The 25,532-nt window shown below is 35.0% G+C and overlaps 1 protein-coding gene across 5 annotated transcripts in view; it reads left to right on the top strand.

Annotated features, from left to right (window-relative positions):
* DGKB (diacylglycerol kinase beta) overlaps positions 1-25,532 on the top strand; it is a 360,852-nt gene that overhangs the window by 197,562 nt on the left and 137,758 nt on the right. For all 5 annotated transcript variants that reach the window (XM_074898029.1, XM_074898032.1, XM_074898031.1 and 2 more), the window contains one exon: positions 21,125-21,189. In XM_074898029.1, the coding sequence (XP_074754130.1) occupies positions 21,125-21,189 (65 nt within the window). The remainder of the gene's footprint in view (positions 1-21,124; positions 21,190-25,532) is intronic.

Here is a 25,532-nt window from a genome sequence, read left to right as displayed (position 1 = left end):
CTTGATACCTGGAATCTGTAATATATTTACAGGTCATTTTCTGATCCTGTTGAAATCACTAGTAGGCTTTTTGTTGTTGCTTTTGTTTCAAGGGCATCAAATTTGTCTTCTTATTTGCCAGATTGTTTGCATACACAATAGGCATCCATCAAGAAATGTCTTAAAAGGCTATAGTTGATGGTCTTTCTGTGCATTGTATTGAACATTGGTAGGTACACTATTGATTCAGCCCAAGTTATCTGCACAGAGTCAACTTATCTACACTGGTGAATTTGTAAGGATGGATCATTTAGTAAAACTAATTAAATTGCAGCTGGCAACATTTTCCCTAAAAAGTTATACTATTACATGTTATGCAAGCAAAAAGATCTTGTACCATTGGATGGGTGCTGATATAGAATCCAGTATAGTTGCTTGAAAATAAAGTTTAGTAAGTATCAAAAGATTGGTTTGAAAAAAAATTTATTTTTTTTTCAGAGACAATTCTGTTTACAGAACAGTGTACAGAACAGTGTCTGTCTTTTGTTTTGTGGATTTCTTTTCCCAACATTCAGAAAGATAGAAATGATAAGTTAAATAGAAAAGTAATGTTTATGTTGCATGGATGTACATTTACTAGCAGGGAGTAATTTTACAAAAAAAAAAAAAAAAAAGCAGTTATTTGCAAGATTTCATTTCGAACTTGAAATTACAAAATTTTGTTTCAAATTTCTGATTGTAAGAATTTCTGTTCATCCAAAGAGAGGACAAAAACATTGTCATTGCAACCTTTGTGTAGTCAACAAACCAACTGAGCTCTAACTGCTAAACATACATAATGAAAAACTGTGAAGATATAAGGATAAGAACTAGTCACTAAAATCACATGGAAAACAATTTCAAGTAATTCATGAGCACAAAGATATCTTATTCTATCTTGAGGCAGTTTTTAAACAGAAAATTATTTCATTCTGTTGAAAAAATAGCAGGTTAATAATTATTAGCTGTGCTAGAATACTGAAGAATCCAAATGAAATTTGCCTAGGCAAAATCATTGGTTTGGATCTTCAGATATAGCTGAGACACACTGTTTTAAAGATCCCAGGCAAAGTTGAATTAGAGCTGGTTTGTAGTTTCATGATTATGGGGACAGATAAGGTGTGTAAAGCTCCAGGTACAGTTGATTGTACCCAGCCATGGGTGTGTTCATAATCCTTTGAATAATTCCTGTGAATCTCCAGACTCAAAGAACATTTTGTTCTTTTATTTCATGGGAACAGTTGTGTAATCTGGTAACAAGCGAGAAGAGGAGAATGTTGACATAATCACTGTGCAGTTTTGCAGCACAGGCATTCCCCTTACCCAAAGGCTAATTCTCTGCTCTTCAGATCAAGATCTTTGGCTGCACAGTATTACCACAGCAGCAAGCAACAAGTAGAATTGGTTTGGGAAACTGGGGCCTGTTTTCATAGCTGTACCTTTTTTTTTTTTTTTCTTTACAGTTGTTAAATGAAGTAATAAACAAATGAACACAGGAGTTCTCTTGAAACTCAACTATCTGCCATTTTCAGCTCCAGGAACATTTTTTTATTTGAAAGATAATTTAGTTCAAAGATGGATTATGATGACAATTCTCTATAAACATGAGCTTGTAAGATCAGGATGGACAACTGTTTAGACCTTCATGGCTGGGAACCATGCCATTACTACCCACAGCCGATGCACATACATGGCTATTTGGCTGTATACCTCATGCCATCTGCTCAGATGGCATTTTGCCTGCTCACAAATTGGTTAGACCTGTGCCAAGAGCAATTGCTCTAGATGGTTACACTGCAAAACACTGCAAGTGGCTCCTATTTTGTACGAAGTCTCTCTCTTTTGGACACCACTTTAATGCTTTGTTACGTCCTGTGGACATACCTGTATGCTGCACTGATTGGAAACAGAAAAAGATCATGTGCTTGGCCTAACTCTTTTTTTTTGCTACTGAGGCTACCTTTTCTAAATTCAAAGAGGGGAAAACAAAGTACATGCCATTTGAGTTGAAAGTATTTCCACTTATTTTCCATCTGAAAAATGCTCATTCCTTTTAAGTTGGTAAAAGCTAATCAAAAGCTCGCTGAAGTTAATAGGAATATTTGCATTGATATGAGTTGGGTTTGAGTTAGAGTTGTAAATTATAGTAAATGTGTGCTTGCTAGTGGACAAAATCAGGTCACCTGCAGTTGCTATGTGTGGTTGGTTGATTGATTGGTTTCTGGGATAAGTTTCTGAGAGAAGTAATGGGTTACAGAACTTTTCCTTTCTAGATCAGTTACTTAAATTGAGCTGAAGTATACAGTAACCAAAAGTTATCACCAAGTGACATTTATACAACCTATAGACTAATTCTGCTGAGTCTTCTCTGTTGAATAGATATCCATGTCATACAGTTGGCACATTTGTTGACAGCCTCAACTGTGAACCATGGAAGTGAACTTATTGCTTGCCAGCACAAGTAGCTCCTGTAGGTAAAAGCCAAAGGATATTGGCAAGGAAACCTAAGCTCAGTGGATAAATATAGGACTTTATGCAGAAAATGCTGTCATCCTGCCAGTTTTCATAGCCACTAAAATAATTTAAAAATCAAAACTAAAATAATTCTTTTTGTTACTAGCAAGAGCTAAAATGTAGAATTCAGAATATGTGCAAGTGTAAGGGAATTATTCGCCTGTTTCTCTTTCAGTGTAATTAACTGTAGGAGTATTGTTATTTTCCTTCTATGGACTTCTCCCTGTGCATGAATGTCACTGCTCAGTTTGAGCATGCTTAGTTGAACCAGGATGATATCATTTACGTGGGTGAGTTTCCATATATTGGTTAGTGGGAGTTATGATATTTTGCTGATTATAATCTGGAGGTGTTGCTGAAGCCCTTCATCTGAGTTTCACATAAGTAATACTGACTAGCTTTTGATTCTTAGAGGAAACCCAATGGGAAGGAGCTGGGTAAGCCTTAAAATGGGAGGAGATCAAGTCAGAACTGTTTAGAGTGCAGGATGTAATTTGCTTGTAATTTGGGTGGATTTTTTCTTGTTTGCAAAAATCATTATAAATATAAGATAAAGTCCTTATGTAGAAAGACTATAAGGTCCTTTTAAGCCCTTTGTAAATTTTATATTGTGCATCTCCTATGTTGTGAGGTAACTCATAAAACTGCTGACCAAAATCCCAACCAAATGAATATTTGTAAAAAATTTTCTCATTAATTTAAAAGAGGCTCAGTTGTTTACCGTTGTTACTTCTCACTGAAATTTTCACTAGTAGAGCAGTTGATACTTGTTCCCATCACTGAAACCATTTGGTTCCATTACTCATAACAGCTGAAACTTTGTCTAAGGACTGTATCAGTTTTGAAGAATGTGGAGAATGTTTTAGGTCTGTCGCTGCACATTCACACTAGGCTGATAGAGCCTTTTATCCCATTTTAGTATGTCAAGCAAGTGCCATTGCATGTTCCATGTTCTAATAAGGTTTAATAACTGAAATATTATTTAGTGAAAACGGATGACAAAAACTATAGAGGTGAAAGAGATACCAATAATGATTTTGTGAAAATTAACATATCTTGTCCTCCATTTATCTATTGGGAAGGCAGTTAATACTGTAATCTATTGTGTTCACACTGAAGCTTGTGTAGTACTGTTGGGCTAAAAACGAATGTTTTACATCTACTTGTATTTTCATAATAGAAAATTGACCTCTTGAGGAAATGGTGAAACTTCACCATTGTGTGTGGCATAAACATGCTAGCAATGTGATGGGCAAAGTAAAAGCTGGTAAATTCTCACAGATCTAGCATGCACTGCATTCTGAGCTGAAAATTGGACATAGCTGAATACTTAGCGACCCTTTAGCTGAGGCATTCTGAAGTAATCTGAATAGCAGTATTCTTCAAAAATCCCCGAAACATTGGGAACTGATTTGTTTTACTTCCATGCAAGTGAATGGGAATTTTCCTTTTCACTTCACTGGGAGTGGGATTGGATGTTTCTTCAGTTGACCAGCACAAAGTAACATTTATAGGCAGAAAAAGGAGAGATTTTTTTTCAGCTCCAACAAGTTCATTTTTAAAAGGCACTTTGCTGTAACCATGTAAACCTATGTAACCCTACAGTTTGTTAACACTGAACTTTAATGAGTCCTGATAAGAAGCCAGTCAGTGGATATCTATTTAGCTAGTGATGATCTGAACTCCAGCTGATTGTCCTAGCAGCTGTGTGACTTCATTACCATTAGAAAGGCATACAGCCAAGCCAGCTGGAATCCAAAGAGGCTACTCAATTCACATAGCATGTCAGTTTTTTGGTTTACGTATCAGAATTACAAAGAACTCCTATAAAAAAAAAAACAAAAAAAACAAAAAAAAACACCAAACAACCAAACTACAGAAAAGAGTCTTTATGAAGACATAGTTTAAAGGCTAAGTTTAAAATCATTGTTATACCAAATGGAGGGTACTTTTTTCGTATGAATGTTTTAATTTTTTGTGCCATTTTACACCTGTTTATATCTCTTTAATGAAAAATAAAGAGAATGTGTACTTTCAGTTACAAACACAGCCCTATCCTATAATTCCTCATTTCTAGGTTAAGAAAACAACACTTTCTTATGTTTTATATTAATGTTTTGAGAACTTATTATTAGTTTCTCTTACTGTTTGCAGGGAAAAGAACTGCTGCTCTTTGACGCTACAGATTTGCAAAAAAAACCCAACAGGCTGTAACTGTTGTAATGAATAATATTTAACTGCTAGAGACAATATCCCTGAGGAATGTTTCTACCTATGGCCATGGGTATTTTTAAAGTATAGAACGGTACAAAGTGAGAATGGACAATACAGGGGTCTTAGCACTGGCTTGTACATAGAGCACAAAATAATCTACTAAAATAACCCAAAATCCAAAAAGCCAAGGGAAGCAAATTCCAATTTACAAGAAGGGCATGAAGGAAGACCCAGGAAACTACAGACCTGTTTTTAGCATTGGTATGGACTCAACCTTTTTTACTGTTTGCTGTTCTGGGCCATGCAATTTAAGAAGGATTTTAAGGTACTTGAATGCATCCAGAGGAGGGAGACAAAGCTGGTGAAAGGGCTGGAGGGCATGTCCTGTGAGGAATGGGTAAGGACACTGGATTTGTCTAGTTTGGAGAAAAAAGAGACTGAGAGGCAGTCTCATTTCTCTCTATAGCTATAGTGGAGACAAGGGTGTTGATCTCTTCTCCCTGGTGTCCATTGACAGGATGTGTGGGAACAGTTCAAAGCTGTGTCAGGGGGGTGTTAGACTGGACATTAAGAAACATTTCTTTAATGAGAGGGTGGTCAAACACTGAAATAAGCTTCCTAGACAGGTGGTCAATGCCCCATACCTGTCAGTGTTTAAGAGGCTACTACTATACAAGTAGTCCACATAACATGGACCAGAAAACAGGAAGGACTTTCTGAATTAATTACTTTATCATTAATCCACTCTATCAGTCTGCTCTGTTCCTCACATGCACGTGGACCATATACATATACAGTCATGTCTGCTTTTTTGCTCTCATCTTTTCTCCTGTGTTCCTTTTCAATGAATCTTTTATCCATTCTTCATAAAAGCATGACTTGAGGAGGCTGAGGGGAGACCTCATCGCCTTCTACAACTACCTGAAAGGAGGTTGCAGAGACCTGGGGATGAGTCTCTTTAACCAAGTAACAAGCGATAGGACAAGAGGGAATGGCCTCAAGTTGTGCCAGGGAAGGTTTAGACTAGATGTCAGGAAGCATTTCTTTACAGAACGGGTTGTTGGGCGTTGGAATGGGCTGCCCAGGGAGGTGGTGGAGTCCCCGTCCCTGGAGGTGTTTGAGTCGGGTTGACATAGCGCTGAGGGATATGGTGTAGTTGGGAACTGTCAGTGTTAGGCTAACAGTTGGACTGGATGATCTTCAAGGTCCTTTCCAACCTAGCTGATTCTGTGATTCTGTGACTTTACCTGTAAAAATAAAGGAAACAGTTTAGCTTGCTGATTATATGCTCTGTTTAGACAACAAAAATGTGGGTTTCACCCATAAATATCTGAGTACATTCTTGAAACTGGGTCTTCTGTTTCTTGGTTGACTGTGTGAGATTCTAGCTTATTGTATAAAAGGTTGCAGCAGCAGCAGTATTCTCTTATTAGGAAAGTAACAAAGAGAAAAGCAGAGATTACTGTAAAGCTCGAGGTGTGCCTACCTCTTGAACTAGTGTGTACAGTTTTGGTCCTCTCATTTCACAAATGCTGTTATCAAAATGGAAGATTTAATGAAAGGCAAGAGGAATGATCAAAGATATGGAATAGCTTCCATAATTAGAACAGTTATGTAGGCTAAAATGTAGAGAAAATACAGCAAAGAGGATAGGGTCTATATAATCATGAGCGAGAAGATGGGTGGTGGATTTATGTTTGCTGTTTCTTCCAGTATAAAGACTGGAAAGCATCAAATGAAGCTACTAGGTTCCAGCTTCAAGGCAAACAAAAGGAAACACTTCTCTATACAGCATGTAATTAAACTGGAGAACTCTTACAAAGATGCTTGCAGTACGTGGGCTCAAGAGACCATGAAATTCATCTAAGAGACATTCAGTAAGGACTATTCAACAGAGACTTCTGGCTCTCAGAGAATAATTCATACTAGAAGGATCCTCTGGAGATCCTCTAGACAAACTGCCTACCTGAACCAAGTCTAATCAGATCAGTTTCTTCAGGGACTTCTCAAATTGAATGTTGAACACCTCCAAGAATGGAAATTACATACCTATCTGTGCAGTGTTTGACTTGTGTCTTGTTGCCTTTCATCCTATCACTGTGCATCTCTGACAAGAGTCTTGACGTGACTGCTTTTCTGCATCCTGTGATCAGGTAGCTGTAGACAGCAGTGAAGTCTCCCATCAGAAACTTTCTTTGAGGCTTAACAAGCTGCTTCAGCCTCTATTCAAGGGGCATGTGCTGCAGCCCCTGAGCAGCTCGATGGCCCTCTGTAGGGTGTGTTCTAGTACGTCCTATGTCTTTCTAGTAATGGGGAGCCCAAGACTGGACAGCACTCCAAATGCAGTTTCAGAAGTACTGAACAGAGGGGAAGGATCACTGTCCTGTGTGTGGTGGATACACTCTTGCTGGTAGAGTCCAGGATGCTGTTGGCTGCCTTTGCTGCAAGGGCGCACTGGTGACTCATGTTCAACTTACTGTCCACAAGGACCCCTAGATTTTTTCAGATCTGCTTCCCAGACCATCAGCACCAATTTGTATTATTGCATAACCCCACTCCAGATGCAAGTCTTTGCGTTTGCTTTTGTTGAAATTCAGGAGGTTTTTGTCAGCCCAGTTTCCGAGCCAAAAAATTTTGACGGCTGAGAGAGTATTTTAAGTATCACTTCATGCTTGCCTTTCTAAATTTGCCTCGAGTTCACTTTTAACCCCAACAGGAAACAAGACACTGGACTAGGTTGAGTTATTTTATAAGCTCTGCTAAGCTCTTTTAAAAACAGACATAAGTAACTCCTTGAAGGTCTCTGGATACTGAGTGGCGGAACTTTGCTGAAGGCTCCAGCGAAGAGGACGTGGTGTTATGGCCAAGATACATTTGACTCTCAAACTGGATTTTGAGTCGAGTTTTGAAGTTCCTGGATATGTAAGAGTTTTGAGTATGGTATAGTATCTGAAAGCTAGGTATTTTGGATTCTTCATTTTCTTTTTTTCCTCAAAGAAAATAATATTTCAGAGATCTTTAAGGCAGAAATCTTAATGAGGACAAAAATTGTCCTATATAGACATTTAAAAACTGGTATCAGTTTCTCAACAGCTTAACTTTCAGCTCTGAGCTGTGTCCTTAGCTTGTCTGTGCTTTTTAGATAAATTTATCATTTGCTTTGGAGTCAGAGAAACCAGAATGTGTTCAAATTTATTTCTTTGGTGTGTGTATATTTAAAAAAATTATATATGTTGCAGGAGTAGTTGTGAAGTAGAAGTAAAAATTTTCTAGTGCCTGGAAAAAAAATTATTTTTCCACAAGCCATAGTATAAGATATCCATTGGATTATCTTAACAGAATGTTTCTGTAATATTACAATGAAAAAATGTGAAAGAATAAAAATAGTTCAGCTCTGCAGTTTAGCCTACACCACGTTTATAAGAAACTTTCTTTTGATAAAGTTTTCATTAGTGAGAGAGCTTTAAACATATGCATCAGTCCATTCATAGTCAATACTGTAAGTTAGTCCATAGTTGTGAGTATATTTAAATCATTAGATGATTTATCAACAGCAGTTTGTAAGTTAATGGGAATTGTTTTCTTGAACAAAAATTTGAAAACCAAACTCTTAGTCAAATGCAAGAAGCAAAGCACTTTTCAAGATAGCATTGGCATGCCAAAAAAACCCCAAACTACCGAAAAATGCTATCATTTGACAGTAGTACGTTGACCTTCACAGGAATGAAATTATCTTTATCATTAAAAAGTTAATTTTTAGTTATATGACTGTGTCTACAATAGGACACAGCCAGGAAAATCTGAAATCGTGACTTTGCACAAAGGTGAATGATTGCATAGTTGTCAGAAGTTTGTAAGGCAGATATGCTTAAAGGCACCTAATATTTCATCCATGCCAAGAGTAAATAAAAAGAAGACTTTAATGTAAATAGTCTAAATAAACATCATTACTGTCATATTAGAAATTTTTGTTACTCGCATATTATGCCTCCCAAGATGATTGATCTTAGACATTACAAAAATCTGGTTTATGTTGCAGTTGATAGTAGACTGTAGTTCTTAAAGGTGAAGTTAGAGAAATGCTGTTTCAAAAGAAGAGAAAAAAAAGCGCAAGGCATTAGGTTAAATATTAATTTACAATAATGGGTACATACGCTATTTAAGGAAGTCTTTATTCCACTGTGTAGTCAACAAGAGTATCGATTAGAATTAATTCACTGCAAAAAGTCTCCAATCATTTTTAACATAAGTTTTTCCTCTTTAACAGTACCCTGAAGCTTGTCTTTTTCGTGGTCAATTTAGCAACAAATTTGCAATTAATCATTTGTTGATTGCAATGAATGGTCTGTCGATAATACGCAGCTTACATTGCTAAAAGGGTTATACAGAGCTTTATTGTTTTCCTTTTGTCTTGGGAACACTTTGTCTAGCTGTGTTTCCTAGAATGGATTTTGAATAGATGTTTTGAAGTAATGCATGCCAGTTTTAAAGAGACACCATGGACTGCTCTGAGAGTATTAATCAAGATATGCCCTAACTTTCTTCTGGCATTACAGTATTTGGACATCTGTTCTGACTCCTTGTATGTGAAGTAGGACACATTGGCATAAATAAAGGGTTTCATTATCTTAAATGTCATAACATTTGTTTGAATTACTTTGTGTAGATTTTAAATGCTGAAATTGTAATCCTGGTTTTTTATAGATTTCATTGTCCTTTCAAAAGACTATAAAAATGGAAGCCTTTTAAAAATTCCATCCATAATTCAAAAAGCATGATTTACAATTTGTGCAATAACACTGAAATTGCTGTAGATTATACTTTAGTAATTTTAAACAGTGTAAGTATTTTTACTGAAAGAATACTAAGGGCAAAAAACATTTCTTACTTCAGAAACACTGCTTTTGTCACAGATAATGTATAAATGAAGGCCATTATAAAATGCCCCTTTGGGGAATGTTGACATCGATTCATTTCTTTGGAAAGTCATGGCAGCTTGAGCTGCAGTTTTCATTTTGTCAGAAAGAAATGTCTCATATGTTCCAAGTTGTCCTTAGAGGAGTGTCTCAATAGTATATTTCATACATCTGGATAGGAAATGGCTTTGAATACAATGTACATAACTGAAACTGGAAGAAATATTAAATTCTGGTTTCATACTTTTCCAAAAGTTGGGAAACATTTTGTTTGCACTGATCTTTAAATGGTGTAAGTTTTTTTTAGGTTTTGATTAGCAAAACTAAAATGCTAATAGAAGTTGGATTTAGCTGATTTACATTGCCCTTATTAATGCTAGTATCATACAAAATAGTTATAACCATTAAAACATTCTCTACTTCTAGATAACTTCTGATGTCATATGAATGTGATATTTATGGTTGAGTAAAAGTTAATATTAACTACATTTGTCTTAGCTATAATTAGAAGGATTACTTATTACAAACATTGGCAAGACAAGTGTCTGCTTACTGTGCAGCAAATTTGAGAATACTAGCTTGTTATTTAATATTGATTACATTATTTAAGTAGCTGAGCAAAGCAGCACTTTACAAACAGGTGCTCTTTGATTTGCAAATTTCTAAAAATCGAGGAGCAGCTTTCAGCCTACTGCATTGCTGGTCTTTAAAGTACGAAGTTGAAGGGTGATTTGATTATGCTTTCATTTAGACCACAGATATATTAAGAACTTGTGTCTCATGAAGCAAAATGACTTACTGTTACCAAAAACCAGTGTGGTTTTCCATCTGTAAAATATGTTTATAACATAACTATCTGGCCTGGAGTTCAGGGAAACTGTCCCATTCAAGTTGTTTGCAATGAAATTTTATGGATCTGACTTTGACTATGTGCTTCAGTTGTCTCCCAAATTTGATCATCAGGAGCAGAAATCACCGTATCAGCACATTTTCAAAATGACAAAGCTCTCTAGTCATGTGTTAAAACTGTGATATACATGCAAATACAAGTATAGTTTCCCATTTCTGCATACTTATAATAATTCTCTTGCATGTATGTGATTCCATATTCCATGGCTCATTTCAAACTAAGAGCATTATTTTAAGGGATACTGGCTTCAGAGAGGAAACTAAACATTTTCTCACTCTGCTTGTTCCTGCCTCTGCACTACAGCTTGCTGTACCCTTAGTTTGATCGTTTGGGGAGTAACTCTGTAAACTAGATAATTAATTTGGGGAATTGTACCCCAATATGTAGTGTAAACAACTGAGCCTTCTGGAAAACCTCATCTGTGTTGGAAATCCTGAGTAAATGGGACTTATGCAAGGGGTTTTTATGCAGATATAGAATCCTCCCAAACAATTTGAGGCCGAGAATAGGATATTGGTGTAACATATTCAAAGCCACCATGAAAGCTGTAAGTTGCTAAACAACCATGACGCACTGAGCCTCTCCAGATGGTTAGGCAAAAAGCATTATGCAAGTACACGCTTGGGAGGGGGAATATTTTTGCTAGAAAATTTAAGGAATTTCTCAGTTCCACTCATCATACATTTCTATAGACTTTTTCAGTAGTCTTCTGCAAACTTGGATCTATGACATGTGAAAGGCAACAAAAACATTTTATTAGCCCTCTCTGAAGGATCAGTGCAGCACTTCTATAGCAATTTGGACATTTTTATTTATTCAGTTCAAAATTCTGTACGCGTGAAACCATAATAAAGGGCTTTAGTGCTGTTTCCAGGGCTTCTGACCACATCAAGAGCTATAGTTTTTATTTTGCTGTGAGATTGCTTAATAGTGAAATAGTATTGCATAAGCCAGTAGTGAAATACAGAATTGGTAGTTTCTAAAGTTGCTGGGTGTTTTTTCCTTTTCAGCTGAAGCCAATTTTAACTGTGTGTTAGTTTTGATAAAAAAGTACAATAAAGAACAATTTTTTATTGTCCCTAAGTATCAACATTCTGATAATAACTTGTGATTTATACCCTTTATACCACATAATAGAACCTCTCTGTGGAATAAATAAATATATTTCACTTGAAAGCCTTTTAATGTCCAGAGTCTACAAAAATAGGTACTGCATAACCTCTGTGTGCCATACACTACTAGGTAGATAATTTCTGTAAAATGTTTTACATACCTAAATTATTTATTCAAAGCACCTATAGAGAAAACTCGATCTGTTTCAGGAGGAAAATGTATGTGAATCAATTTTGTAAAATTTGACTACACCTACCATAAGCACGCGTTCATATCTGATAGCATTACCCAGGGCCTACAAGCATGCTCTTCAGTTGCTGTTTTTGCCTTCTCACAGCAGTGTCATACATACCCTTAAGGTCTGAACTGGATCTCAAGTGCTTACCGGTATAAGGATGTGACCTAGATTGGTAGAGGGGAAAGGAGGAAGGAAGCTTGTAGAAGTGTATGTGGGAGTTAGAAAGCTTATGAACTTTGCCAGGACTGCAAACCAAGACATATCACCAAATGATGGCAAGATCTGAAAGCCAAAGGACAAAACATCCTTGCAACCATTACTCACTCAAACTGTGGACCCTCAGAACGTGACACTTCCATGGACTTGATCTGTATTCATTTAGAAGTTACATCAGGCATTTTGCAGTAAGGACTTGATTTTCTTTCCATATTGGAGTATTCTACAGTGGCTCACTTAACAAGAAAGTTATGGTGTAGGTAAGATTAAGACTGCATGAAAGATTGGCAACAGAATTTTGTGGAGAGCCGTAGCTCAAAAAAACCCGATGAAGACTATTGCTTTAGTTAACTGTGCCTCTGGACCAACAGCATTTGATCCTAAGCAGTCCTAAATCCCATGAGAGAAAACAGAGCCTGTTCTACCATTCCAGATATTTTGCAACAAGTGTTTAAATAGTAGGCTCATCACTACTTCATCATCAGAGATACTCACTTGGATCATACAGGCCAGTGGTATTGGCAGAGGCTCTTCTCCTGCAGGGCAGACAAGTTGTGGTGAATTTTTCCGCTCAGGAAAAAAATTGAGAGTGGAATAGAAGAAAAGGGCACTGACACTGAACCTGGAAAATTATATTAGAGGGAAGTTCTGGAAGAAGATTCTGGGAGAAATTCCTGAAAGGGGGAGTGAGTTGGTGTTAGTTGTAAAGAGCTGCTTATCAAATACTGTGGAATGGACAAGTTAACTGTCCATTCTTTTAGGACAGAAAAACCCAAACATTTAGCTCATTTACCACAAGTCGAATGGAGAAGATGGTGAAGGTGAAGAAGGTAATTGAAATTTTTCCAAGGAAGAAGCTTGACACAAATGAAAAACACTTCAAAATTAAAGTCTGAGTTATGATAACTGTCTGTCTGCTTAGTAGGGGATAACAGGTGAAGACAAAACCAAGAAAATAAAGTAGGATTCAAACAATATTTTGATTGATGCAACACAAGAACAAATATAGATATTGAGCAAAAGTCAAGAAAGTTGCTTTTAGACCTGTAAGAAAGAGCAAAGAGGCTATATAAAAAGTTTGAGGGAAAGGATCTTAAAAAGTTTGTCTTTGGAGTCAGTGGAGAGAGAGAACATCTAGCCCTAATTTATGAGTATGTGGGATTTTTTATAAATTAATATTTATCCAATAGGGAAGATAATAAATAATATTCTAATGCAAAAATTTAAATTTCAAATAGAAAACATAATGAATGAGGAAAACAGTGACCTTTTTCAATTAAGAAAAAATATTCTTTCAGAGTGTAAATCAGTGAGAGATGTTTGAGTGGTTTGCATACTTCTTATAAAAATAAATATCTGCTATGGAAACAAATGAATAACATAAATATGTATTAAAAGTATAAGGCTCTGTTGCCAAGGCTTTGACTAACAAGTTATGGGAAGTTGCTAAGGAGAAGTCAGGTGAACATTTATTATTTGATCCCTATCAAGCACAAATGAGCATATAAAATGGGTGGTAATACAAGATTTGGCTTGAACCCCAGTGAAGATTTTGGATGACTGTTGCATTTCAGGCATAGCTTCATAAAGTTAAGAAGCTGGATGTGCTCAGCTTCTTGTATGATTAATAACAAAAAATTTCCATATGTCAATTCAGAACAGAAACTTGTCTACATGCTTTTTGGAAGAACCTTTCCAAAGAGCTTGGTTCTTACTGTTGAGCATACTGGGAGGATAGAGAGATCATCCTGCCAGTTTAGGCACCTAAATTAAGGGCCTACATGTAGTCCCTGAGAATACTACTGTAATGCCAACTTAATCAAAGCTCAAAATGAAAATACCCAAGGGCGTTTGTACTTTTTGCTTAGGCGTTTTATTTTTTTTATTATCACAGTTTTTGAAAACTATAAGTTGAGTTTAATTTTTCAAGACAGTGCACAAGCAATTATTCCTTATCTCAAATATGTCTTTTTCTTTATGTTTTTAGTGTGATGACAATACTTAGTATCTCACCAAAAAATGCCTAGTAATTAATTTTATTTTTTTTTAATAATTACTCACTTTTCTCCCCTCAGAACTGCAAAAGTGCTGGGTGTGAAAGTTTAGGTGTTCATTTCATTTCAAGCTGGACAGGCTCTTAATATAAACTTTGTTTTTGTGCTTTTTACTGAAGATATCTGTGAGCCACTGCTATGTGTTTCTGAAGAACAGCTAAAGCAACAGCCTATTACACTGCAGTTCTTACACTGACTTTCAATGAGCTGTGTCCTTGATTGTGTTATGCTCATGTCCAGGATGATTTGGGACAATTTCAACATAGTTCTCTGTCAGCAGTTATCAGAAATGCTACTAAAGGTTTACCACAGAGATCTTTTTAATATACAAGATATTTAATACACTGTCTATATGGCTATGTTGGCTAATTGCCATGTGATCACTTTGCTTCTCCTTTTAGTGACCACATAAACATTCCGCATGGATCTAGAAGAACCCTTCTCTAGTTACAGTAAATTTAGGGTGAACAAATATAAAGAAAGGAAGATGTGCTTAGTAACACAGTGTATCCTCAGCAGAGCTCATCTTAGAGGGTGCATGTCCTCTGCATTGTATTGCATCATAGGGCAGAGTTTGTTTTAGTCATCTAGTCTGATAACCTAACTGCTTTATCTCCCAGTCTTCTTTGATGGTCTTTGAATATAATTAGTGACTTAAAAATATAGATACATAGAAATTTAGTGTCAGTTTCTAGAAACCAAAATAGCTCCTCAAAGGAAGTCCTTGACATACTGGTGTAAAGGCTTGTCTTACAGGACTGGTCTCTACACATCTGGGACATGTGGTCACCCTATATGAACTGATTGATAGTAAATTATAATGAGTCAGTTTAGGTACGTGTCCACATGCTATAGATTTATACATAGGCAGAACATAGGGGTAGGTTGGTTTGGGTTTTTTTCACAAACACATATTTTCCTGCAAAATGGATTCCACTTTTTTGTCTTTGTGAAACATTTCTATTGACAAATAGTGTCAGAAACTCAATACAGATCTGACTTCAAATGAAAAGGGAAAGGAAATAAGCCTGTTCCAAATATTTTGTTACAAATTCCAGATATACCATACTCTGGTCTTTTGCCTATCATTTATAAATACCGTGGTTACTGATGTTTCATCCTGGGTTTAGAGATATTACCTTTTTAAATGAGTATTTAAAATATGAATTGTCACTTGACTTAGTAATACATGTTCAGCTGAAACGTGTTTAAACATGACCATCAGAGGACTGGCTGTCAAGAATATCAGTGACAAAATGGATAGCATTATCTTGACAGGTTTTGTGTTTTTCCTTGGAAAACCAGGAACATAAATTTCTCAAATTTTTCACAGATTTTTTTTCTTAAAGTGAATTGTCATTATCTTTTGGTAAGACTGTATCAAAAAGAGCTTCAAATCTCTTCTTGCTCTGACCTTCTCAAGCTATTACCTCTCTCATATAGTACTGGCTCAGAATATCAGTAGAAAATATAGTAACATGTGTTTCACCAAAAACTAATGTAATAATGAAACTTTTTTGGAAATTTTCTCAGGTTAATGCATGTAATTTAATCAAAAATACCTGGGAGTCAATGAATCAAGATGAAATGACATCTTGATTCAAACAAAACAGGACCTGAGGCTTCTTGCGTACCTTTTTCTAGACTTGGTCATTGAATGGTTCAGTACTAACCATAGTATTTGCCTGTCTTACCCTGTTGATTAATATGGGTGGGAAATATTAAAATAAAGTATGTATGTGTGTCTTTTGCCTTTTGTGTGTATGTGCAGAAAGTAGAATGCATAATCATAAGGATGTTTGTTTATCTCTAAAATAACTTTTAGTCTTAAGCCACTGCAACAAACTTTATCTATTTTCAGTCATAATTTTTGTACATCTGTACTATTCCACATTAATAACTGACATGGGCTAACTGATTGTTCAGGTTAGATTTGCATTCTGATCCAAAGATTACAGGTTGCTGAATTATCCCTTAAGCTTCCTAGGCTTGTGGATCCATTAAGCCTTAATTAAAGAAGCATCGTAGAAAAAAATAATCAGACCATTTATATCCAGAGAAGATACACATTGGTCATTTGTTTGTTCACCAGCATAAAAATTATTATTTAATGGAAATTTTAATCACAGCAAGCTTATAGATAGACATATATTAAATGCATTAATCTTTCTATAAGGTTATTCACAATGTATAAGGTTACTCTTCAGAAAAGACTGCTTCAGATTGCTTTCCGGTAATGCTAATACCCATTAAAAAGATGAATATATATGTGTGTAAGTCAATCATAAGGTATTAAAGAGGTGTAGCAACTTAAGCTTCTTTTCTTCTTGGCAGGTCACTTTGAGAAATGTCCTAGTTCAATTAAAATATTTTTTCCATTTCCTAGGAGTAGATTCAGATATGCTCTGTCTGTTCTCTATCTTATCTTCACTGTCAGGATTTAAAACAAACCTGAGTGAGATATAAGGGTAGTCCAGCTACTTCAGACTCTGAACAGGTTCAAATTAAAGGTGTATATATGTGTAAATGTCTGCATGTTCATCACACATACCTCTCAAATATTCAACCTGGACATATAGAGGTACATTTTTTTAAGAGACTACAATTTTGTAGAAAACTGGGATAAACGGCATTTTATGTTCTTCAAACACCTATTCCTTCATCTCTGCTTTCAAAAACTACAGCAGTGAGTGCAAACCATCTAAACTAGAGAGGCATACAAAAGAGAACAAGGTGTGCGGGTTTTTTTCAGATTAGATTGGTTATTCTGTGAAACAAAAGTTCAGAGAAATTATCATCTAGCTATTGTCATATATTGCATATGACATGTAAATAACTAAAAAATCATATATCTTAAAAAGTATTTTAGAATAGTAGCATACAACTCAAATATTCATATAATGTTCTCAGAAACACAAAATTGTCTGATTAGTTACTTAGTTCTGCTTTAAATGCTCTGTATTCAGCATTACTTCATACACCAGCATTGATTTTGATGCAAAAGTGTTCCTTAAAAATATCCATTCTTGGATGCTTTAGTGAAAAATATTACAATGCTTTTAGGTATGAAATGAGCTTTGTGACTGAAGCATGGGTGTTGTGAAAGGTGCTAGTTTCATACTACAGTGATCCCATAAAACCTTCCTCCTCTTTTCACCTTGCAGCAGGCCTGACAGCTTTGTGTCTGCTCGGATCGTTATTAATAATAAAGCTCTTCCAAATTTTAGGTATGTTTGTGTGTATTTATTGTATGTTATTTTTAAAATAGAAAATATTTAGATTCAGGTATAGTACTGCTAGAAAATTGTGTTTCAGTCTGACATACATATCAATTAATAATAATAATAAAATTAATAAATAATGCCCACAGGTGATATTAATTATAGACTGTATCTGACTGTCAGATGACCTTTCTAAAAACACCTGTTTACTTGATACCTTGCTAGGTAACATCATGAAGCACCTGAGTTTACTGACTCCTGGATTTTCTCTTTAACTTAAATTTTATTATAAAATACAAAAATCCTTTCTCATATTTTACTACCCATCCACAATATCAGGTACCAGGAAAGGTCAGCATATTAAGGTGTCAATATGCAAACAATATTGCACTTATATGTGGATATTGCTCTGTTTCTCAGTATAGTTAATTAGGTGATTTTAATATAGTTTGTGACATGAAAAATAAATTAATTCACCATTGGTCCAGCAACAGTTGTATGCTCTAAACAGGTAAGGCTAGATGCCTCTTTTCGAAATGACTGACTGAAGTCTGCTAAAATGAATCCTATTTTAAATGTAGCTGAAACAGCTCAAAATGAAGGACGCTTTGCTATCCTCATCCAGAAATACAAAACTTTTAATGGTTGTTCCTCAGTATTCAAGGATGGTGTCTCATAATTTCTGAATCTCTTAGGAGACAAAACTTGCTTTCCTACCCACTCTCAAGTCCTGTTACTTTCAATTCTTCCAGTTGTTTTTTCATTCATTTATACTAGTCTGTATGCTACTGTCTTAAAAATATAAGATTATAGGCCTTTGAAAGACAGAAAACTTGGTGTAGGTTTTGTTGGGGTTTTTTTTCTCTTTTCTTTTTTTCCCCTAAATCCTCTAAATCAAAGGATTATTTTGCTCTCATGCAACCAGCATGGGCTGGTTTCAGATTTTTTGTGGTGTGGAGTTATATTTGGGAAGAGGTCCCTGTGGTAGGCAATCCAAGGACTATGTTGGATTCAGTTGAGGGTTCAAAAGAGCAGTTGGGCAGTATAAACTGAAGAAAGCCTTAGCAGCTCCCCTGCTTTTGAGTTTATCTGTGGTTTACAGTCTCCATTAATAAAAATAGCCTTTCAACAACTTCTTTATGAAATTGGTCTGACATATGCCTGTCTTGTGTTGTGCCCATCAAAATTAGCTTTGTGTATTACTTTTTTTACCTCTCAACTCATTAAGTTAGTTGATCTGTTTTGGAGTCAGAAAATGTTCAGGCAGGGGAAAATTTTGATCAAATCAACCTTGCATGGAAACAACTGTCTGTTTGCCATCTGCAGTGGGCATTGATCCCTAGCTTGTTTGTGCCTTGCATTTGTTATGCATGAGTAAGCACATTAGCCTTTTCATTTCATTCATTAGACAGTTAGTCCTTGATTAGTGTTTCCTAGTTTCTGTCTAATATGCTACAACTCCTTTATTCATTTTGTCTTGGGTCTGTCTTTTGCTTCAGTGTATAGAAAAGTAACAGTTAACTCCAACAGTAGTCCTTTTATTTCTTTTTCATATAGAACTGGCTAAAAAATATACTTTTCTAATGTGGGATAAAGTATGAATGATGGGTCTTTCTAAAGTTAAGAGAGTTATTATTTTAGTTCAGCTGGCAGGCTTTGTTTAGAAGTGTGATGTCTCAGGGTTTACTATCAGCTTTATTTCATCCGTCTCCAAGAACTGTGGGATCACTAGGATACTTGTGGATATTTGCCTTGTAAAATTGCACATAAAAATAAATTTAAAGTGATGATGAGTGCTGTTTGAGAATATAGCACTGAAAGTTTCAGATGACAGTTTGGATGACAGGACAGAACAATAAGACATTTTATAACTAACACTGGTCCATTCACTAGGGATATTTGGTGTTACTTCCTTGTAGAACGGTAAAATGTTAAATGACAATTCCATTCTTAAAGATAATAGAAAAATAAATAAATAATGATGTATAAAGCAACAAAATATGCACATCTTGTTATTTGATCAGTGATCACAGGTTTTGCCTAAAAATTCTGTGCTATATCTTTATGTAGGTAGATTGTGTGTAAAATATTAAGACTTACATATTGCTTTTTTAGTCATAGTCTTAAAAGTTTTTTTAAATGTTATCAATCTATCTGAACGGTTTTGTCTCAGACATGGCAATAAAGTTCATGCAAACCTTGAAGGTTGGACCGGTCTGTTCTCCAGAGCATGTCCCGCTTAGGATTCTAGAAAATAAAAAACTATTTTAGACATAAAGCGTTGCAACCATCTTTGATGTTAGTGGGTACTAATGAATATGCATTAAATACTTGCTTGCTTATTTGAGATGTGTATTAATGTTGACTGGTTTAAATAAAAATAAAATATTTTAGTCATGTTTGGAATCAAAAAGCATATAAAACGTTGAGTTTCCCCCCAAAAGCTAATAATTCTCATTGTTTGAAAATCCTTTAAAATCTTGCTAGATACAGACTTCATACTGAATTTAATACTTCTCTCAAATTCTTAGGTTTTGTTTTTCATAATATTTTAAGTTGATAAACAATGTATTGAGTTTTTTATATACATGATAGTTGATTATAGTGATAGTTTTATTTGTAGTCATTGTCAAACTATTTACATGGGAACTCGAATTCAATTAAATTTCTTACTAACTGAACTAACTCTCCTTATATTTATATTCTTATATATGCAGCATTTTAAGACATAATTATAAAAACATGATCCAAATTGATTTCTCTGTGTTTACTTTCTCCCGCAAGACTGAAGAGTTGGTAGATTTCATTCTCTCACACCTCATTTAATACATTCATTGAAAGATGAAAAAACTTCTAATGTTCTTAATTCCCAGTTTGTAAATTTTAATGATTAGTATGTGAAATAAATATTATATGATCTGGAATTAAGAAAACATTATTTTCATACCTGCAAAGGCAGTACAAAAATGCTGTGGAAAATGGATTCTAGCACATAAGTTCCAATATTCTATTTTCAGCAACTTCCAGCACCATAATGATTTGATTCTTTTTGTTATACACATAAAAGTATTTCATGGTGCTATTCATTTCACATACACATTATTCAAATATGTTATTAGCATCATTTACTAAATTTTAAAATATTTTGACAAAATATATTTAATTTCATTAACAGGTCTTTTTTTTATATTAATCCATTTTTTCCCCCACATGATTTCACACTCTGCATAAAGCAAATGGAGCATCTCCTGGCATTTATTCCCATTTTCTACCAAATTTTAGAGAAATTGAATGGCCACATGCGAATATCGAGCTATAGTCATATAAAGTAACTGCTGAGTTGATCACTCACCTTTACTAAAGGAATAGATTTCATAGACTTTACATAGGACTCCTACAAGAAAGAACTGTATGACTGTTCCTATTGTAAACCCTCACCAGATCTAGATGATATTTGCTATACAGAAGTTTGGCCACTTTCAGTAAATGTAACTATCATGTCTGATTTGTAAAAAGGAATAATGGAGGCTGTAACAAGTGTAATAAAATAGTCTGATCTATACCATTCTTGGAGCAGTCTACCTGTAAGCTTTCTAAGCTTTGTTCTTGTTGAAAATGACAGTTCACAAGTTTACTTACAAACAAGTTTTGGCCTTCTGTTTTGCAATTTTCCTGTCATGATAGATTTATGGTTTTCTTTTTCCCATTAGGATGCTTCAATTGCCCACAGATTCCATATCATGAGAGAAAAACATCCGGAGAAGTTCAACAGTAGGTAAGAATCTAAAAATATTTGCATATGAAAAGATTTTTTCCATGTTATTAAGGTGTGTTCTGTGAGGGGTTAAATTTGGCACATCCTTTAAAATATTGACTCTTAGAAAAGAGAGGAAATTGGTGCATTTTATGTTGAGTATATACTCCCAGACTGCTTGTAGCGTAACTGTTTTATATCTGATATTTCAGCTGAAATGAATAGCATTATAAATAAACTGTTATCACATGTGAAATGTTTGACTTGTAAGACTAGCATGGACAAGATGATACATTGTGGTATCTGAGGATCCCTGAATTGACACTTTGCCATTAGGCACTGAAGAACACTTATTAGACAGCTGCAGATGGTGATCCTTATGTTTCATTCCCACACGCACACTGGTACATTGACAGGGGGCTCTTCCATATATACTCTTAGTAAGGGCAAGTGAATGCCGTTTTACACATAAATGCTTTTATCATTAAACAACTTTGGATATGTAAAAAACTCGGGAATGAGACTTTGCATCTGTTCCTTGTGTTGCTTTTTGAATTTGCAGCATTAACTCAGAGCTTTTCTGGATATTAAAAATATATTACAATATGTACTGTAAATTTACTTTTTTGCAATATCTGGTTTGTGGACTAGATAATATTCATATTGCAGTGCTTCTGTTTGTCTCTTCTTATTTAGGTAATTTAGCACCTAAATTGTGATGGGTAAAAGCAATGTTTCAGAGACTTTAACATTTAAAATCACACAGAGAGGAAAGTGAGATACAAAGTTATAGGGAATAAGCAAGAAATATGTAGAAATAATTATTAACACCAATGTTTGTCATGGAGAACCTACCTATAGACTTTCTTTAGTTTTCCATGGCAGTGACCTGGAAAGTCTTGTGTAGATGCAAATCTTCATAGACCTTAGAATGATAAAATATGCTGTTTGTGCTGTTGTCTTAGAGCTGTACAGAATGATGTTTGAATATGTTTGAATATTATCTAACTTCTTACTGTTTTCATGTTGACAGTATAAATTTTGCGTTTAACTGTCAGAGATGGGGGCTTTTTTCTTAAATACTCCATCTGTTTAACATCTATGCAATGACATACTATGAACCCAAGTGTTTGTTTCTAAGTTCCATAGTAAACATTTATTTTCTATGACCTCCTCTTCCTACCTCTAATGCTTCTCATTCTGAAAGAATTACACTATGAAAAGATCTGAACTCAAACCTAATCTGCGCATCCCAATGTATTATACTCATTCAGCATGACTAGAGATATTGGACATTTAGCAAATGCAGATATTCTAAGCCCTGAAGATGAAGCTAGTTTATCAGTGGTCTTTCTGCATATTTTCAGCAGTTGGCAATTATAATTTATAAAAAGCTCATCTAATAACACGAGTTTCAGATCAGATTTCATGTCACAATAAATCATATGCCATTAATAACATCTGCTAGCAGACTCACCTTGAAATTCATCTATATTTTAAGAAACCTGATGTTTCTAACATTATCTTAAGGAAATTAATTACAAAAATATATAGTTCCAGTCCCTACCTTCTTTGGTACTGAGATATTGAAAGAAGTTGGAAAAAGCAGTGATTTTCTGCATACTGAAAGGCTATTCAGAAAGATTATGCTTTTCTAAAAAAGAATGTAAAGACTTGAGCAAAGTATTGTAAAAGGCTGATGTTTTAAAATGTTTCTCCTTTTGTGTAGTGAGGAAACAAATGTGGATTCCTATTTCTGTTGAATAGAATTTTCCTATTTATGTTAGTTCTCAAATAGTTTGTTCCACTAACAGTTATTTGCATGTGGCAACACACCGTAATATGTTGCAGCAGTATTTTCCTGAAGCAAGTGAAAATAAAACCCTTTTTTAAGATGTCTGCTAAACCACAAGACTTAATTTACCAGAGTGTGGAATCTTCTGTGCAATCTAAATGATTTAGCATCAGCAAGTCGAACTCAAGTCACATTCATAGTGGGCTCCAGAGTTAGTAGCACATACTCGTTTGAAACTCCTGCATTTTCACATGTGAATATCTATTGTGATTTAAAAAACTAATTCTTTGGGGGGTTATGTTAGTTTTCTCTTGTCTGATTTTCCAAGGTTTTGAGCTCCCACGGCTATCATTCAGTTTTGTAAAGCAGGTCCTTGCACTGAGGTTCAACTCTGAAAATTAACATGTAAAAAAATTTCCTCACTGAAGAGAAACTTTTAAGTTTATACTGTGTGCAGAGGTCTTTTGAAACTCGAGGGTGTTCTATTTCCTTCAGTGAAGTAAGTTAGGTTAAGTCTGAGGTTGGAGAATCATCTGCTTTAAATCCTGGTAATGATCCTTAAATACCTAAGGGCATTCCTTGACAATCTGATCCCAAGTTTCATGTGTAAATAGAGCATACCAGTAGGGAAAGTCCTCACATGTTGTACTTGTGTGCGAAAGCAAAATCTTTCAGTACTTGTTTACCTTCTCAAAATGAAGATGAGAGCATATCACAAGGCGTAGAAGGACTTTTTAATGACTACTAGCCAATATTGTAAAATGCTTTGGAAGGGGGTAAACTAATTATTAGGAACTCTGACACATTTTGAAACTATGAAGTGTGCATAGTTTTTGAACAAAAAAACTTAGTATTACTGACTTTTAAAATTGAAAGAAAGAAATAAAGGTGTGGATTTCTAAACTGCCTAGAGAAGCTTAGACATTTAAGTCTTTGGAAAATCTAAGATTAAGTATGTGTAAATACTCATGAATAAAAATCCACATTATCTGTTGTTTTTTAAATCTTCAAATGACTTAGCAGCTACCTTGTGACATTTCTTTTCAATGAAGCTCCTGTTTCAGTTTCTTATTAAATTGAAATCAAGTCCATTTGCAAAAGGGTCTTCTGTGTTCAGAAGCCGTGCCTTAATCACTTGAAAATGTTACACTTGTTAGTTGCAATATGGAATGGCTCCATGTTATTTTCCAAATAAGGCTCAACATAAATATGGAACAGTGATTTAAAAATAATCATTACTTGTTCCTAAAAATGGATCTGCAGGAGAATAATTTTTCTTCTTGTGATGGTCAAATAGAAAAGAATGGAAGCAAGAACGCAGTAGCATCACCACCTCTGTCTAAAGAATGAATCCTAATATACCATTTTAAGTAATCATATCTTATGATCATTAGCACACATTATCAGAAACCAGTACTGACATTGCATTAAGATTTAAATGTGTTCATGAAACCCAGAATCTCAGCTGTCACATTGCCCACTCTACTGGTCTGAAGAGCTGAGAATCCTGTGCTTGAGAAAGCTGGGTTCACTTCCCAGCATCTCCTGCTTTAAGAGAAGGGTCAGATTTTCTGATTTCAATGTGAAAGGGCTGAGTTAACCCCAAGGGGGAGAAAACTTGCAAAAGACAGCATTTCAAGTAACAGTATCATTAAATTAGGACACAATGTTGAAATAATGATTCAGTTAGGCCCAAAAGCCCTACAGAGAGGTCTGTGTAAACATCATAGACTTGATACTGGGAATAACAGATGTATGAGTTATGTGACTGAAATATACACAGGGAAACAAAGAATACATCAAACAGAAAAGTAATTCAAGTTGTTACTAACTATTCTAAAATAATATTCAGTTAAATTAGGCATGCTAATTTGACTCTGTGGCACCCCATAGCATAAAAGATGTTTCTTAGTCTCAGTAAACTAAAGTAAGATTTATAAATTGCATTTACTATCTTAAGGACATCATCTTACAGATTTTCAATCATCAATATATTGTCCTTTTTTATAAAGAAGAAAACCTAAAGCAGAAAAAGTTTCTGTTCCTAATAAGTTTATTTGTGTCATGTTCCTGATCATGTACTTTTGAGATTCCTTCTCAACTTGCTTAATTATGCTTTTATTTTATGTCAATATCGATGTACTTAATATCTAAGGAAATTTTTAAGGAATAGAAAATACTGATTTACTTTGTGCAAGTGATATTCAGGAGAATACGTGTTCTTTTAATGAGTATGAGTAAAGGAAATTATGCTTTTGTTTTGACCTACATGTTATGTGACACTGGTTTAATCTGGAAAGGCCACAGAAAGAAGAGGTGGGTGAAATGGCAGGTAAATGAATCTTTAGCAAGTTCTTCCATGTGTCCCACCTTGAGTACTGCACTATACAAGGTAGTTATCATAGTATCATATCTTGACTGACCTAAAAAAGAAAGAAAAAATCCTGTCATGCAAACACTGTTGCTATATTCAAAATCTTTTTCATAAAAGATTTCTAATCCAGTCTGGCAGCAAAGAGACCACAACATAGTTATTCGTCTTGAGTATTGGAGATTCCCCAAATCACTT

Source organism: Athene noctua, chromosome 2 (assembly GCF_965140245.1).
Source record: "Athene noctua chromosome 2, bAthNoc1.hap1.1, whole genome shotgun sequence".
NCBI classification, from domain to species: Eukaryota; Metazoa; Chordata; class Aves; order Strigiformes; family Strigidae; genus Athene; species Athene noctua.
This window is presented reverse-complemented; position numbering and strand designations above follow the sequence as displayed.